Source organism: Somniosus microcephalus, chromosome 2 (assembly GCF_052327205.1).
Source record: "Somniosus microcephalus isolate GS21.2 chromosome 2, FLI_Smic_1.0, whole genome shotgun sequence".
NCBI classification, from domain to species: Eukaryota; Metazoa; Chordata; class Chondrichthyes; order Squaliformes; family Somniosidae; genus Somniosus; species Somniosus microcephalus.
Window position 1 is genome coordinate 237,734,272 of NC_140988.1, and position 17,735 is coordinate 237,752,006.

The following is a 17,735-nucleotide window of genomic DNA, read 5'->3' on the forward strand; positions in this document are numbered from 1 at the left end:
CACAAAGGTGGCCGCTTGCACCCAGGTTCTCAAATGACTCCCTCCATATGCTTATGGAGGGAGTCACAGAATGTTCTGTTCCCTTCCAAGGGCGGAAGAGACCTCCCCAGGACACCAACGTAGCCAGGTTGCACATTGCACAGGAGGGCAAAAGCAGGGATGTCGTCAGGGGTCCCTGGCTGCAGTGGCGCCAACCTTTTAATATCAGTGGATCATGAAACGTTACTGCAAAGCCACACTCAAACTCACCCTGCTGTGCCACTCTAAACATCCCCATCACATAGAAACATAGAAGATAGGAGCAGGAGTAGGCCATTCGGCCCTTCGAGCCTGCTCCGCCATTCAATGAGATCATGGCTCATCATCCAAATTCAGTACCCTGTCCCTGCCTTCTCCCCATACCCCTTGATCCCTTTAGCCTTAAGAAATATATCCAACTCTTTCTTGAATATATTTAATGAAATGGCCTCCACCGCCCTCTGTGGCAAAGAATTCCACAGGTTCACCACTCTCTGGGTGAAGAAATTCCTCCTCATTTCAGTCCTAAATGGCTTACCCCTTATCCTTAGAGTATGACCCCTGGTTCTGGACTCCCCGGCCATCAGAAACATCCTTCCTGCATCTAGTCTGTCCAGGCCTGACAGAATTTTATAGGTTTCGATGAGATCCCCTCTCAATCTTCTAAACTCCAGTGAGTATAAGCCCAATCGACACAATCTCTCCTCATACGTCATTCCTGCCATCCCAGGTATCAGCCTGGTGAATCTTCGCTGCACTCCTTCCTTGGCAAGAACGTCCTTCCTCAGGTAAGGCGACATCCTTACTCACACCAACTTACCTTGCACCTCCACCAAACCCTCTATCTACTTTATCACTTCCCCATCTCACTAGCCACCCCCACACTCACCCTCATCCTACTGCAAGCACACCAACTAACAACACACAAGGGTAGATACTGGAGAGGTTTAGCCAATGTCCATGTGAAGTTTCTGGTAATGTGTTGTCATACAGTGAAATCTTTTTTTCCAACACTGCCCCTTATTGGTCAGATCTGAGCGCACCTTGAGAAGTGTCTTACTGAGTTCCAGTGAATGTTCAGACATAACTTCCCTCCTCCCCCCACCCCACCCCACTATAGTGAGGAGTGTAAATGGAATGGCTTGGACATTAAGGGATGCTTCACAGTGCTGGTGAGGGATGGTGTAAACCTGGTGCATCATGTGACAGCCAGGGTTAACAGCATCAAGTAAATCTGACCATGGTGATGCCATCGCTGGCCTCCCGGGCAGCAATGTTGTCAGGGGCTGATGCCCTGTGCAGCATCAATTGACCGCGGAGAATTTTGGTGATAATGTTGGTGCTGCTGGTGTGCCTGGTGATGTTGGTGTTGGGGCTGATCGTGGAAGGATTCAGAGGACCAAGGTCTGATTTTTTCAAGGGCACCGATGTTGCTGCAATAGATGGCAGCTGCAGGTGAGATGACAGAAGCGATCTGTCAATGGTGAGAGAAGTTGTTCCAATGAGGTGGCACTGGATATGCTGAAATAACAACAGAAAATGCTGGAAATACTCAGCAGGCCAGGCCGCATCCATGGAGAGAGAAACAGGGTTAACGTTTCAGGTCTGGGACCCTTCATCAGAACTGGAAAAAGCTGGAGATGTAAAAGATATTAAGTAGGTGCAGAGACCGGGGGGGGGGTTTAGGAGGGGAGGAAAGAATTGAAGAACATCCTGTACTTTTGTAAGGCAGGAAAGATAAAATGTTGTGAATGGGAGTGGCAAAAATCATACAGCATGAAAAATGGGGGCAGGGGTTATTATCTGAAATTGTTGAACTCAATATTGATTCCGGCAGGCTGCAAAGTGCCTAATCGAAAGATGAAGTGCTGCTCCTCGAGCTTACGTTGAGCTTCACTGGAACAATGGAATAGGCCAAGGACAGAGAGATCAGAGTGGGAGTGAAGCGGTGAATTAAAGTGACAGGCGACCGGAAGCTCAGGTTCACCCTTACAGACTGAACGGAGGTGTTCCGCAAAGCGGTCGTCCAATCTGCGTTTGGTCTCCCCAATGTAGAGGAGACCACATCGTAAGCAGCGAATACAGTATATTCAATTGCAAGAAGTACAAGTAAATCGCTGTTTCACCTGGAAGGGGTGTTTGGGGCCCTGGACAGTGGGAAGGGAGGAGGTAAAAGGGCATGTGTTGCATCTCCTGCGCTTGCACGGGAAGGTGCCAGGTGAAGGAGAAGGGCTGTTGGGGGTGATTGAGGAGTGGACCAGGGTGTCGCAGAGGGAGCAGTCCCTTCGGAACGCTGAAAGGGGAGGTGAGGGGAAGATGTGTTTGGTGGTGGGATCACGTTGGAGGTGGCGGAAATGGAGGAGGATGATCCGTTGAATGTGGAGGCTGGTGGGGTGAAAGGTGAGGACAAGGGGAACCCTATCGTGGTTCTGGGAGGGAGGGGAAGGGGTGAGAGCAGAAGTTCGGGAAATAGAACCGACACGGTCAAGGGCCGTGTCAACCACAGTAGAGGGGAATCCTCGGTTGAGGAAAAAGGAGGACATGTCGGAAGCACTGGTGGCATAGTCAGAACAGACGCGGCGGAGACGGAGAAACTGGGAGAATGGAATAGAGTCCTGATGGGCCTTCAATAACCACAAAACTAGAAGTTATAGACTTAAACAAGTTGGCTTTTAATCACTAAGATCAGAGCTAACATCTCAACACGCCGACTGGTTCACAGGAATGAGTCATACAGATCCTGGGATCTTTATGTAAGAGAAGTCAGGGGCGGAGCCAAGAGCCAAGACCTGGAACCTCCCAGGTTAGTCGGGAAAGAGGAAGTGAAACTATACACAGTGGGGGAGGGTAATATACATGAGTGCAAAACGAATACAGGATCAAGACAAACAGATTTCATTACATTCACCCCTTCTATAGATTTAGTCCATCGGGGTGATGTTTCTTAAAAGTTGGTATAAGTGAGTCTGTCAGGAGGTTTTGCAGTTCTCAGTGATCGGCGCAAAGCCGGTTGGGGTGCCTCTAGGGGAGTGGATTCTGGTTCCTCCACTGTCCGGGCCTCCGCAGTGTCTTCCAGGTTATCTGCAGTGTCCTCCAGGTTAAAGTTGGGTATTGATACCTCTGGGCGTCCTGTCTCTTTGTAGTGTAGGTCTTCATCGGGTAGTCTCCCATCGTTCTCTCCGCTCCCCGAGGGAGCGAGGTCTTTTATGGAAACAGTGTCCTTCGCCCGTCACAGTATTCGATATAGGCGTACTGAGGGTTTGCATGGAGGAGCTGTACCTTTTCCACAAGGGGGTCTGTTTTATGGCCTCTCACGTGCTTCCGCAATAGTACTGTCCCCGGAGACGTCAGCCACGCGGGTAGAGATATGTTCGAGGTGGATTTCCAGGGGAAAACGAACATCTTTTCGTGAGGGGTAGCGTTAGTGGCAGTACATAACAGAGACCTTATGGAGTGGAGCACGTCTGGGAGGACTTCCTGCCAGCGGGAGGTCGGAAGGCCTTTTGACTTTAAGGCTAACGTGACAGCCTTCCAAACAGTAGCATTCTCCCTTTCCACTTGCCCATTACCCCGGGGGTTGTAGCTAGTGGTTCTGCTAGTGGCTATCCCCTTCGAGAGCAAGAACTGGCGCAGCTCGTCACTCATGAATGACGTCCCCCTATCGCTGTGTATGTAGTTCGGCATGCCAAACATGCAGAATAGATTACAGAGACACTTGATGACCGTGGCACTGGTCATGTCTGGGCAGGGAATGGCGAAGGGGAAGCGGGAATATTCATCAATGATATTGAGGAAGTATACGTTACGGTCGGCAGAGGGAAGGGGTCCCTTGAAGTCCAGACTTAGGTGCTCGAATGGCCGTGTGGCTTTGATAAGGTGTGCACGGTCAAGATTGTAGAAACGAGGCTTGCATTCCGCACAGATGCGGCAGGCTCTGGTCATTGCCCTGACCTCCTCGATGGAGTGGGGCAGATTGCGGGACTTTATAAAATGGTATAGTCGGGTGACCCCTGGGTGACAGAGGTCGTTGTGGAGACCCTGTAATTTGTCCGTATGAATGCTGGCACACATTCCCCGCGATAGGGCGTCTGGGGGTTCATTAAGGGCTCCCGGCCTGTACATAATATCATAGTCGAACGTGGATAGTTCGATCCTCCACCTGAGTATTTTGTCATTCTTGATTTTCCCCTTTTGTTTGTTATTAAACATGAAAGCCACCGACCACTGGTCGGTGAGCAGGGTGAAACGTTTGCCGGCTAGGTAGTGTCTACAGTGCCGCACTGCCTCCACTATAGCCTGTGCCTCCTTCTCGACAGAAGAGTGCCTGATTTCAGGTCCCTGAAGGGTTCGGGAGAAGAAGGCCACAGGTCTCCCAGCCTGATTGAGGGTCGCAGCTAAGGCAAAGTCTGACGCATCGCTTTCGACTTGAAAGGGAATGCTTTCGTCCACTGCACACAGTGCAGCCCTTTCAATGTCCTGTTTGATACTGGTGAAAGCCTCCCGAGCTTCAGCTGATAGTGGGAAGGACATCGATTTAATGAGGGGTCGGGCCTTATCAGAGTAATTGGGCACCCATTGGGCATAATACGAAAAAAATCCCAGGCACCTTTTTAAAGCTTTGGGATTGTGTGGCAGGGGCAGTTCCTTTAGGGGGCGTAATCGGTCAGGGTCCGGTCCAATTACCCCATCTTCCACCACACAGCCGAGGATACAGAGACGGGTTGTGTTGAAGACACATTTGTCTTCGTTGTAGGTTAGATTCAGCTTTAGGGCAGTTTTTAAAAATCTCGCAAGATTTAGATCGTGGTCTTGCTGGTTGTGCCTGCAGATAGTGACATTGTCCAGATAGGGGTAGGTGGCTTGTAGTTTATTCTCGTCAACCATGCGGTCCATCTCACGTTGGAAGACCGAGACCCCATTTGTTACCCCGAAGGGCACGCTGAGAAAATGGTAGAGGCGCCCGTTCGCCTCGAAGGCGGTGTATGGACGGTCCTCCGTTCTAATGGGGAGCTGGTGATACGCGGATTTGAGGTCGATAGTTGAGAAGACTCGGTATTGCGCAATCTGGTTGACCATTTCTGATATGCGGGGTAAAGGGTAGGCGTCCAGCTGGGTATAAATATTAACAGTCTGGCTGTAGTCAATTACCATCCGTTTCTTTTCGCTATTTTTAACTATGACTACTTGGGCACGCCACGGGCTGGTACTGCATTCAATAATGCCTTCCCGCAGGAGTCTGTCCACTTCCGCCTTGATAAAGTGTCTGTCTTCCAGACTGTACCGTCTACTTTTGGTCGCTATGGGCCTACAGTTCGGAGCGAGATTAGCGAATAAAGAGGGCGGGCTGATTTTTAAGGTTGATAGGCTACAGACTGTGAGTGGCGGCTGGGACCCGCCATATGCTAGCGTGACACTTTCGTGGTGGCACTGGAAGTCCAGGCCCAAGATTACATTAACACAGAGTTCTGGCATCACGAGGAGTTTAAAATCCTTGTAGTCCGTGCCTTTTACAGTCAGTGTTACCACACAGTAGCCCAAAATGTCCGAAGTGTGGGGCTTAGCAGCCATAGCAATTCTGCTCCGTGTAGGGGTTACCGTTAATGAGTGCCGCCGTACCAGGCTAGGGTGGATAAAACTCTCGGTACTCCCAGAGTCAATTAAACATTTCGTTAAATTCCCGTTTACCTGTATGTCCATCATGGATTTTGTCAACGGGTGTGGCCTGGATTGATCCACCGTGATCGAAGCCACTGTTGGGCCCTGGGCGGCCGTTGAGTCGGGAAAAGATGGCGGATCCCAAGATGGCAGCCCGCACAGCACGCACGAGGCGGTGACGGAGTTGGAAATCGGATTCCCCCTGCAGACTTTGCTAAAATGCCCCTTTTTCTTACATTTGAAGCATGTAGCATCCTTCTCTGGGCATCGTTGTCTGGGGTGCTTGGCCTGGCCGCAGAAGTAGCATTTCGGGCCTCGAGACATTGCCGCTGTAGTAGGACTCCTGGGTGAACTTCTGTGTGGGGACTCCGGCGGCGTAGAGCTGGTCTGAGACCTGGATGGGGAAGATGGCTGATTCCAAGATGGCGGCCCCCTCGGCGCACACGAGGCGGTGAGGGCCGCATGGCCGGAAGAATAAGAGTCAGAGTTTCTCTGGGCCACGTCCAGCGATCACGCAGTGGCCACTGCCTTTTTTAAGTCCAGGACCTACTTCTCCAGCAGTCTCTGCCGGATATAATTCGATTTGAGGCCCGTGATGAAGGAATCGCGGACCAATTCGTCAGAGTACGCGTTGGCCATCACGGCCTTGCAGTTACAGTCCCGGACCAGGTCCTTTAGGCCCTGTAAGAAATCGTCCATTGATTCCTCTGGTCGCTGCCTGCGTGTAGCCAGCAATGTCTGGCGTACACTTCGTTTACCGGCCTCTGGTATTGGGCCTTCAGGATAGTGATGGCATCCGTGTAAGAGGTGGCGTCCCGGATGAACGAATAAATCCGATGACTTACGCAAGTAGTCAGTAGACTCAGTTTATCTACCTCGCTAGCGGATGAAGCCCCCGCAAAGAGTTCGAAGCATTTGAGCCAGTGTCCAAATTGATTTGATGGTTCAGCAGAATGTGGATCCAAGTCCAGACGCTCTGGTTTTAGGAGTCGATCCATCCTAGTATTCTTTAGTGATTAAAATTGATGGGCCTTCAATAACCACAAAACTAGAAGTTATAGACTTAAACAAGTTGGCTTTTGATCACTAAGATCAGAGCTAACATCTCAACACGCCGACTGGTTCACAGGAATGAGTCATACAGATCCTGGGATCTTTATGTAAGAGAAGTCAGGGGCGGAGCCAAGAGCCAAGACCTGGAACCTCCCAGGTTAGTCGGGAAAGAGGAAGTGAAACTATACACAGTGGGGGAGGGTAATATACATGAGTGCAAAACGAATACAGGATCAAGACAAACAGATTTCATTACAAGTCCTTACAGGAAGTGAGGTGGGAGGAAGTGTAGTCCAGGTAGCTGTGGGAGTCGGTGGGTTTGTAGTGGATGTTTGTCGAAAGCCGATCGCCAGAAATGGAGACGGAGAAGTCAAGGAAGGGAAGAGTTGGAGATGGACCATGTGAAGGTGAGGGAAGGGTGGAAATTGGAAATAAAGTGAATGAACTTATCTAGTTCTGGATATACTGTTGCCTCTAAACACTTAGAAGCTAAAGAAATCTCTATATGTATTACAAATGAAGTAACCAATACTTTCTGCGCTCGGAAACTGACCATCTGCAACATGGCATCCTTTACACCACTTCTGCAGCTGCCAGCTTATCAATTACATCAGAGCAGACTCAAATCACGGCAGGTTTAGCTGGCGTGTTCCCCGAGCAGCGGGTAATCCATGGGGGAGAACGTAAAATTGGAAGGAAGCCTCAAAATAGCATTAAATTGGCTCTTAACAAGCCATTTAACTATCTCAATTGTATCCCCTGCCGCTTGATGTCGGGTCAGTTCTCCGCTGACATACCCGACACCTGGGAAACTCGCGTGGAGGTGGGTGGACAGCACGTTTCCTACCCACTGTCAATCTTTGCTATTTTGACAGCGGACAGCGCCGGCAAAATTCTGGCCTACATTTATCTACATTAAATGGCATCTGCCAGACACAGGCACATTCCCCACCACATCTAGATCTGCCCATCATCTACTTTTCTCATTTACGGTCCTGACACCCACAAATATTTTTGTATCATTTGCAAAGTTACGGACCGTATTCACGATACCTTCATTGAGATCATTAATAAAAATGGTGAAGCGAAACGGCCTGAACACCGATCCTTTGGGGGGTTCTCTATTAGTAATTGGTCCCCAAGCAGAACTACTGCTATTAATAACAACCATCTATCTACATGAATGCAACCAATTTTTTATCTAACCCAAAATCTGCCTGATAATCTTATGGGACTTCATCTTATTCTTCTTCTCTTAGGCAGTCCCTCGGAACCGAGGAGAACTTGCTTCCACACTAAAAATGAGTTCTCAGGTGACTGATGAGTCCAATGCGGGACCTACAGTCTCTGTCACAGGTGGGGCAGACGGTGGTTGAAGGGGCGGGTCGGTGGGGTGCTTGGGTTGATGTGCGCTCCTTCTGCTGTTTGCGCTTGGCTTCCGCTTGCTCCCGGCGAAGAGACTCGAGGTGTTCGCCGCCTTCCCGGATGCTTCTCCATCTTATTAAGTACTGTGTGGCACCTTGTCAAATACTTTTTGAAAATTAAGGTCAACTTGGCTACCAACTTGCACCAACCTAGTTACTTCCTTAAAAAATGTAACCAGGCTAGTGAGGCAGGACTTTCTTTTCCAAAAGCCATGTTAAGACTCTCTAATAACCCCTTCTCTGAAGGAGGTCAAATCTCTTCTAGCAATTTACCTATAACCAAAGTCAAGCAAATGGACCTGTAATTTCCTGGTTCTGACTTACTGCCGTTTTTAAATATTGACACCACATGAACCACTCCCCATTCTATGGGAAATGTCCTAGACACCAGTGAGCTGTTAAATGTATCAGCAAGGGGCTTACAGAACATAGTCCCTTGCATCTTGGTGACGGAAGGGATATAAGAACATAAGAAATAGGAGCAGGAGCAGGCCATTCGGCCCTCTGAACCTGCTCCGCCATTCAATGAGATCATGGCTGATCTTCTGCCTCAACTCCATTCACCGGCCCTATCGCCATATCCCTTGATGCCTTTACTAGTCAGAAATCTATCGACTTCTGTTTTGAATATACCCAATGACTGAGCCTCCACAGCCCTCTGGGGTAGAGAATTCCAAAGATTCACCACCCTCTGAAGAAATTTCTTCTCATCTCAGTCCTGAATGGCCTACCCTTTATCCTGAGGCTGTAGCCCCTGCTTCTAGACTCCCCAGCCAAGAGAAGCATTCTCCCAGCATCCACCCCATCAAGCCCTATAATAATTTTGTATGCTTCAATGAGATCCCCTCTCATTCTTCTGAATTCAAGAGAATACAGGCCTAGTTTACTCAATCTCTTCTCATACAACAGTCCCGCCATCCCAGGAATCAATCTAGTGAACCTTCGTTGCACTCCCTCTATGGCAAGTATATCCTTCCTTAGGTAAGACCACCAAAATTGTACACAGTATTCTCACCAAGGCTCTATATAATTGGAGTAAGACTTCTTTACTCCTGTACTCAAATCCTCTTTTAATGAAGGCCAGCATACCATTTGCCTTCCTAATGGCTTGCTGCACCTGCACATTCACTTTCAGTGACTCATGTACAAGGACACCCAGGTCTCTTTGAGCATCTGCATTACCCAATCTTTCACCATTTAGGAAATACTTTGCCTTTCTGTCTTTTCTACCAAAGTGGGTAACTTCACATTTATCCACATTATTATCCATCTGCCATGTTTTCACCTACTCATTGAGCCTGTCGAGATCCCCTTGAAGCCTCTTCACAACTGACACTGCCGCCTAGCTTTGTATCATCAGCAAATTTGGAAATGTTACATTTAGTCCCCTCATCCAAATCATTGATATAGATTGTGAATAGCTGAGGCCCAAGCACCGATCCTTGCGGTACCACACTAGTCACAGCCTGCCATCCTGAAAAAGACCCGTTTATCCCTACTCTTTGTTTTCTGTCTGTTAACCAATTCTCAATCCCTGCTAGTATATTACCCCCAATTACATGTGCCCTAATTTTGTTCACCAACCTCTTGTGCGGGACCGTATCGAAGGCCTTCTGAAAATCCAAATACACCACATCTACCAGTTCCCCTTTGTCTACTCCACTAGTTACATCCTCAAAGAACTCCAATAGGTTTGTTAAACAGGATTTCCCTTTCATAAATCCATGCTGACTCTGCCCAATCTTACTATTAGTTTCTAAGTGCCCAGTTATTGCATCCTTTATAAATAGATTCGAGCATTTTCCCAACTACTGATGTGAGGCTAACAGGTCTGTAGTTCCCCGTTTTCTCTCTCACTCCTTTCTTAAATAGCGGGGTTACATTTGCTATCCTCCAATCTGCAGGAACTGTTCCAGAATCTATAGAATTTTGGAAGACGACAACCAATGCGTCCACTATCCCAATGGCCACCTCTTTCAAAATCCTAGGATGTAGGTCATCCGGTCCTTGGGATTTATCGACTTTTAGTTCCATTAATTTTGCTAGTACTATTTTTTAATTAATAATCATTTCTTTAAGTTCCTCATTCTTGCCACACCCTTGGTTTTCTCGTATTTCTGGGAGGTTTTTTGTGTCTTCCTCCGTGAAGACAGAAACAAAGTATTTATTTAATTTCTTCGCCATTTCCTCATTCACCATTATAAATTCTCCCATCTCTGACTGTAAAGGACCTACATTTACCTTTGCCAGTCTTTTCCTTTTCATATACCTATAGAAGCTTTTACAATCCTTTTTTTATATTTCTCACTGGTTTGAGCTCATATTCCATTTTCCCTTTCTTTATCAATTTCTTGGTCCCCCTTTGCTGATTTCTAAAAAGATCCCAATCCTCAAGCTGACCACTTTTTCTGGCAACTTTATAAGCTTCCTCCTTTGACTTAATACTAGCTTTAATTTCTTTTGTTAGCCATGGTTGGGTCACTTTTCCTTTTGGGTTTTTATGCCCTAGAGGAATATATGTTTGTTGCAAATTATGCATTATTTCCTTGAATGTTAGCCATTGTATGTCCAGTTTCATACCTTTTAGTGTAGTCTCCCAATCTACCATGGCCAACTTGTCCCTCATACCCTTGTAGTTTCCTCTGTTTAGATTGAAGACCTTAAGTTTCAGATTGGACTACATCACTCTCAAACTTAATGTAAAATTCAATCATATTATGGTCACTTGTCCCTAAAGGCCCCTTTACCACAAGATTATTGACTAGTCCTTTCTCATTACACAGTACCAGATCCAGAATAGCCTATTCCCTGGTTGGTTCCTCCACATACTGACCCAGGAAACCATCTTGCATGCATTCCAAGAATTCGGCCTCCACACCATTAGTGGTACAGGAAACTTTGTGCTATCCGGCACCCACAGGACCGAGCTGCTGCCGTTGCCTCAAAACTGCCGTACTCTCCAGAGTTAATGTTGAGAGATACGGAGATTCTTATCTCCGTATTTGACAACAAACACTGTTGCTTAGCAACAGCTTCTAAACACTTGGGTGTGGCCTGCAAGCTCTGTATATGAAGCTGTTGCTATAGCTACAGACCTTGCACAGCTTGACTGTTCAAACAAAGCAAAAAAAACAAACAAAAAGAATAAAAAACGGCTGCTGATTTTTGCCGGTGGCTCCAGATTGCCGGATAGCTCACCTCCGGATAGCACAAAGTTTCCTGCAATTTGATTTGCCCGGTCAATATGTAGATTAAAGTCCCCAATGATTACCGTATTTCCCTTGTTACATGCACTTCTAATTTCTTGATTAATACTGTGCCCTACATTACCACTACTGTTTGGTGACCTATACACAACTCCCACCAATGTTTTCCGCCCTTTGCTGTTTGTTAGCTCCATCCAAACTGATTCCAGTTCTGCATCACAATTTGCCGAACCAACATCTTTTATCTCTACCGTACCAATCTCATCCCTTATTAACAGCGCTACGCCACCTCCTTTTCCTTTTTGTCTGTCCTTCCTAAATGTTGAGTACCCTGGAACATTCAGTTCCCAGCTTTGGTTACCCTGCAACCATGGGCTCAATTTTGTCAATGGGGAGCTTTTGGAGGCGGGACTCCCACTTTTTGGGTTGTAGTCCCGTCTCCATCGACTTGTGGCCAACCCACGCTATTTTCCCTTGATTGAAATTATTAAGCCCGCCCAGCGGGCTCAGCAGGCCAATTAAGGGACACCTGGTTACTGGTGACGTCAGCGATTGACATTTCATCTGTCAAGAGTTTTTGACAGATGAAAAATCAGCATTTGTCTTCTAACTTGAGTCTTTCTACTCAGACTCCGTTAGAGAGCTCTCCAGACCAGAAAGCAGAGGCTGCAGCTTTTGACAGTTCAGCGGCCATTCTGCTTTCTGTGCCGGTGAGCTGAGGGACTCCCGAGAACTGAAGGAAGGAAGCCTGCAGGAGAAAGTAAAGGTAAGTAAAACTTATTAAAACACTTTACTGTTACCTCACACACTTACCTCTGCACATATGCACCCATCACTCACCTGCACAACGGACATCTCGACCCCTGCAAACTGACGGTCCGTCTCGCTAACTTGGCGTGGTTCGGAGCCGTCGGACAGCCCACACTTCAGGGTTAAAAATAGGGATTAGGCAAAAAACTGCCTGTTAACTACCTGTTAACTGGCAGTTAATTGGCACTAATCCCCTTCCCCGCCTCGGGGAGGCGGCTCCCAGCACAGGTCGGATACCCGCCTCCTGGGACATTGGCATGGAGGTGGGTTGGGGGGCGGGATGGATTCCTGCCCCCGATTCTGCAATTTTCCCACCACTCCCACCTCCAAACCCGCCTCCTCGGGGCTTGGAAAATTGAGCCCCATGTCTCTGTAATGGCAATTACATCATACCCATTTACTTCTACTAGAACCATTAATTCATCCACCTTGTTGCGAAAGCTACATGCATTTAGATAAAGTGCCTTCAACTTTGCCTGTTTAATATTTTTCTGCACTTTGACCCTCTTTACTGTTGGCCTTTGTTTCTGCTCCCTACTAGTTTTGCTGACTACTTTTCTAACTTGCACTTCCAGCTTTGTTTCTTTCTGTTCTGGGCCCACACTTAGGTTTCCAGCCCCCTGACAAACTAGTTTAAATCCTTCCCAACAGCACTAGCAAACCCCCTTGCGAGGATATTGGTCCCGGTTCTGCCGAGGTGTAATCCGTCCAGCTTGTACAGGTCCCACCTTCCCCAGAATCGGTCCCAATGCCTCAGGAATTTAAATCCCTCCCTCCTACACCATCTCTCCAGCCACGCATTCATCTGGTCTATTCTCCTATTTCTGCTCTCGCTAGCACGTGGCACTGGGAGTAATCCTGAGATGACTACCTTTGAGGTCCTGCTTTTTAATTTATTTCCTAGCTCCCTATATTCTGCTTGCAGGACCTCGTCCCTCTTTCTACCTATGTCGTTGGTACCGATATAGACCATGACCTCTGGCTGTTCACCCTCCCGCTTCTGAATGTCCTGCAGCAGCTCAGTGAAGCTGAGCTCATGGCTGAACATGATACTGAGGCTGAGTGCAGTCAAAAAATGAAGTACAAATATATGTAGTTGTGTGTCAGGAGACAGTATATTGGGTTATCGCAGGATGAAGTAGTGTTTGCAGTATTTTGAGGTCCCCCCCCGCCCCAAACAAATATCTTTATTCTCAATTAAATAGCTTGATGATATTTTGCATAAGCAGAGCACATCTCCTATGAACTGAAACCTGCATCTCTACTGTTTATTCTACTGGAAGGCTGTTTCCAGTGGGGTTCCACAGGGCTCAGTACTGTACTAGGTTGCTTGCTTTTTGTGGTATATATCAATGATGTAGACTTCAATGTAGGGGGCAGGATTAAGAAGTTTGCAGAGGATACAAAAATTGGCATGTGGTTGATAGTGAGGAAGAAAGCTGTAGACTGCAGGAAGATATCAATGGACTGGTCAGATGGGCAGAAAAGTGGCAAATGGAATTCAATCCGGAGAAGTGTGACGTAATGCATTTGGGGAGGGCTAACAAGGCAAGGGAATACACAATAAATGGTTGGATATTGAGAAATGTAGAGGAACAGAGGGACCTTGGAGTGCATGTCCACAGATCCCTGAAGGTAGCAGGACAGGTAGATAAGGTGGTTAAGAAGGCATACGTGATATATTCTATGCCTCGGCTAATAAAGGAAAGTAAGAGCAGGGAGGTTATGCTTGAACTGTATAAAACACTAGTTAGGCCATAGCTAGAGTACTGCATACAGTTCTGGTCACCACATTACAGGCAAGATTTGATTGCACTAGAGAGGGTACAGAGGAGATTTACGAGGATGTTGCCAGGTCTGGAGAATTTTATCTATGAGGAAAGATTGGATAGGCTGGGGATGTTTTCTTTGGAACAAAGAAGGCTGAGGCGAGACTTAATTGAGGTGTATAAAATTATGAGAGGCCTAGATAGAATGGATAAGGACCTATTTCCCTTAATAGCACTCATCAGATTTTGTTATTTTTATTTGGATGCACGGAGGTGGGAAAATACAGGGGTTTTGTTCAAATGATACTGAAATGTGTGTACCATGCATTGTAACCTTGATGTTATGCATGTTAGGCTAGCCATCAGCCTACATGTGCTTCAACCTGAAATAAAACATTTTATTTTTTTTAATTCATAACAGTTATTTGTGTTAAAACCCTCTGTCACCATCAGCCTCACCTAGCTCCAATAGATTGGAAACTGCACGATTCAGAAGAAACCACCCATCCTTCAGTTTCTGTTTCAGTATCTGGTTCACCTATATTCAAAAGAAAAAGCACAAAAGCATCCAAATAAAAATGCACCAAGTTTCAATAATTAGAAACTATACTTCTTAAATAATCTTAATTTCCAATTTAGAATTTAACCTGAAATGAAAGTATTGTTACTTTATTTAGTGCTACAGTACAAAGGGATCTGGGGGTCCTGGTGCATGAAACACAGAAGGTTAGTATGCAGGTAATCAGGAAGGCCAATGGAATCTTGGCTTTTATTGCAAGGGGGATGGAGTATAAAAGCAGGGAAGTCCTGCTTCAGTTATACAGGGTACTGGTGAGGCCACACCTGGAATACTGCATACAGTTTTGGTTTCCATATTTAAGAAAAGATATACTTGCTCTCGAGGCAGTTCAGAGAAGGTTCACTTGGTTGATTCCGGAGATGAGGGGGTTGACTTATGAGGAAAGGTTGAGTAGGTTGGGCCTCTACTCATTGGAATTCAGAAGAATGAGAGGCGATCTTATCGAAACATATCAGATTGTGAGGGGGCTTGATCAGGTGGATGCGGGGAGGATGTTTCCACTGATGGGTGAGACTAGAACTAGGGGGCATAATCTTAGAATAAGGGGCTGCCCTTTCAAAACTGAGATGAGGAGAAACTTCTTCACTCAGAGGGTAGTGAATCTATGGAATTTGCTACCTCAGAGAGCTGTGGAAGCTGCAACATTAAATAAATTTAAAACGGAGATAGACAGTTTCCTAGCTGATAAGAGAATTAGGGGTTACGGGGAGCGGGCAGGGAAGTGGACGTGAGTCTAGGTTCGGATCAGCCATGATCCTATAGAATGGCGGAGCAGGCCCGAGGGGCCGTATGGCCTACTCCTGCTCCTACTTCTTATGTTATGTTCTTACAAGAGTTATGATCACATTTAAAATGGAAAATTTGTTAATGTGTCAGCTCCCTGTGCAATATGAGGAAGAAACATGTTCCCCTTCCTGGCCCCAAAGTGAGCCAACATTGTCCTTTTCCCCTTCGAAATGGCTATCATCACCCCCTCCTCAAATAAATACCTGACTTCTCCCAAACTACTGCCCCATTTCCAACTTCCCTTTCCTCTCTTAGGTTATTGAACAGGTCCGCTTTCCAGCTCGGTGCTCACCTCTCCTGAAATGCCCCTATTTGCATCCCTCCAGTCTGGCTTCATCCTTTTTCACAGCGAAAAATAGCTCTAGTGAAAGTCACGAATGACATCCCTTGTGACGGCAAATGTAGTGCATTACCCCTCATCTTCCACCAATGCCATTCGTGTCATCCTGCTCCATAAGAATGTCCTTGCATATTTCTAATTCTACCAATCAACATGCAGCCATAGCTTCTCTTCCCTCTCTTCGTACCATCAACTCCAGGATTCCCCAAGGATCTGTCCTTGTCTCCCCTTGGCACAGGGTCAGTTTTCTACTCTTGATGATACCCATCTCCAGATCTCCACCACTTCTCTCGACCTCTCAATTCCCTCTCTGCTGTCTGACTACTTGTTTGATATTAAGTCCTAGATGAGACAAAACTTCCTCCCGCTCAACACCAAGAAGAGTGATGCCATCATCTCTTGCACATACTACAAACTCTGCCACTGATTCTATCTCCCTCCCAGGCCACTCACTCAGGCTAAACCAGACCTTTCTTCATATCCTGTTTGAAACCGAGCTGAGCTTTAAACCCACATCTGATCGATTACAAAGAGCACTTATTTGCACCTCTGTAGCTGTGCTTACCTTAGCCCTTCCACTGCTGGAACCTCTTGGTTACATCCAAACTTGATTACTCTCATGTTTTTCTTACTGCTCTTCCATTCTCCACCCTGCATAAACTCCAATTTGTCCAAAACTCTGCTGCATATATCCGCACTAAATCCTGCCTGCCCAATAACCCGTTCTCACTGACCTACACTGGATCAGAGTTTTGCAATGCACAAAATTTAAAATCTTTGTCTTCATCCATAAAACTCTCCATGGTCTTGCCCCCATCTATCTCTCTAACCGCCCCTCCTCCATGATTCATTCCTGACTCCAGCCTTCTGTGTACTCGGTAAGCCTGACATCGGTAATGGGGAAAATGCTAGAGTCCATTATAAAAGATGTAATAGCAGAGCACTTGGAAAACAGTGACAGGATTGGACAAAGTCAACATGGATTTACAAAAGGTAAATCGTGCTTGACTAATCTACTGGAATTTTTTGAGGATGTAACTGGTAAAATAGATAAGGGAGAACCAGTGGATGTGGTGTATTTGGACTTTCAAAAGGCTTTCGATAAGGTCCCGCATAAGAGATTAGCGTGTAAAGTTAAGGCACATGGGATTGGGGGCAAGGTATTGACTTGGATAGAGAACTGGTTGGCTGACAGAAAGCAAAGAGTTGGAATAAACGGGTCTTTTTCCGAGTGGCAGGCAGTGACTAGTGGGGCACCGCAGGGATCGGTCCTTGGACCCCAGCTAGTCACAATATATATTAATGATCTAGACGAGGGAACTAGATGTAATATCTCCAAGTTTGCAGACGACACAAAGCTGGGTGGGCGTGTGTGCTGTGAGGAGAATGCCGAGAAACTCCAGTATGATTTGGACAGGTTGGGTGATTGGGCAGAAGCATGGCAGATGCAATATAACGTGGATAAATGTGAGGTTATCCACTTTGGTGGCAAAAACAGGAAGGCAGATTATCTGAATGGCAATAGATTGGGAGAAAGTGAAGTGCAACGAGACCTGGGTGTCCTTGTGCACCAGTCGCTGAAGGCAAGCATGCAGGTGCAGCAGGTGGTTAAGAAGGCAAATGGTATGTTGGCCTTCGTAGTGAGAGGGTTTGAGTACAGGAACAAGGATGTCTTGCTGCAGTTGTACAGGGCCTTGGTGAGACCACATCTTGAGTATTGTGTGCAGTTTTGGTCGCCTTATCTGAGGAAGGATGTTCTTGCCATGGAAGGAGTTCACCGAAGATTCACCAGGCTGATACCTGGGATGGCAGGAATGACGTACGAGGAGAGATTCGGTCGATTGAGCTTATACTCGCTGGAGTTTAGAAGAATGAGAGGGGATCTCATTGAAACTTATAAAATTCTGACAGGACTGGACAGACTAGATGCAGGAAGGATGTTCCCGATGGTCGGGGAGTCCAGAACCAGGGGTCACAGTCTAAGGATAAGGGGCAAGCCATTTAGGACAGAAATGAGGAGGAATTTCTTCACCCAGAGAGTGGTGAACCTGTGGAATTCTCTACCACAGAAGGCAGTAGAGGCCAATTCATTAA

At 46.8% G+C, this 17,735-nt stretch overlaps 1 protein-coding gene across 1 annotated transcript in view; it reads right to left on the reverse strand.

Annotated features, from left to right (window-relative positions):
• ppat (phosphoribosyl pyrophosphate amidotransferase) overlaps positions 1-17,735 on the reverse strand; it is a 95,090-nt gene that overhangs the window by 14,760 nt on the left and 62,595 nt on the right. The window contains exon 6 of the mRNA XM_085970445.1: positions 14,395-14,473. Coding sequence (XP_085826571.1) covers positions 14,395-14,473 — 79 coding nt within the window. The remainder of the gene's footprint in view (positions 1-14,394; positions 14,474-17,735) is intronic.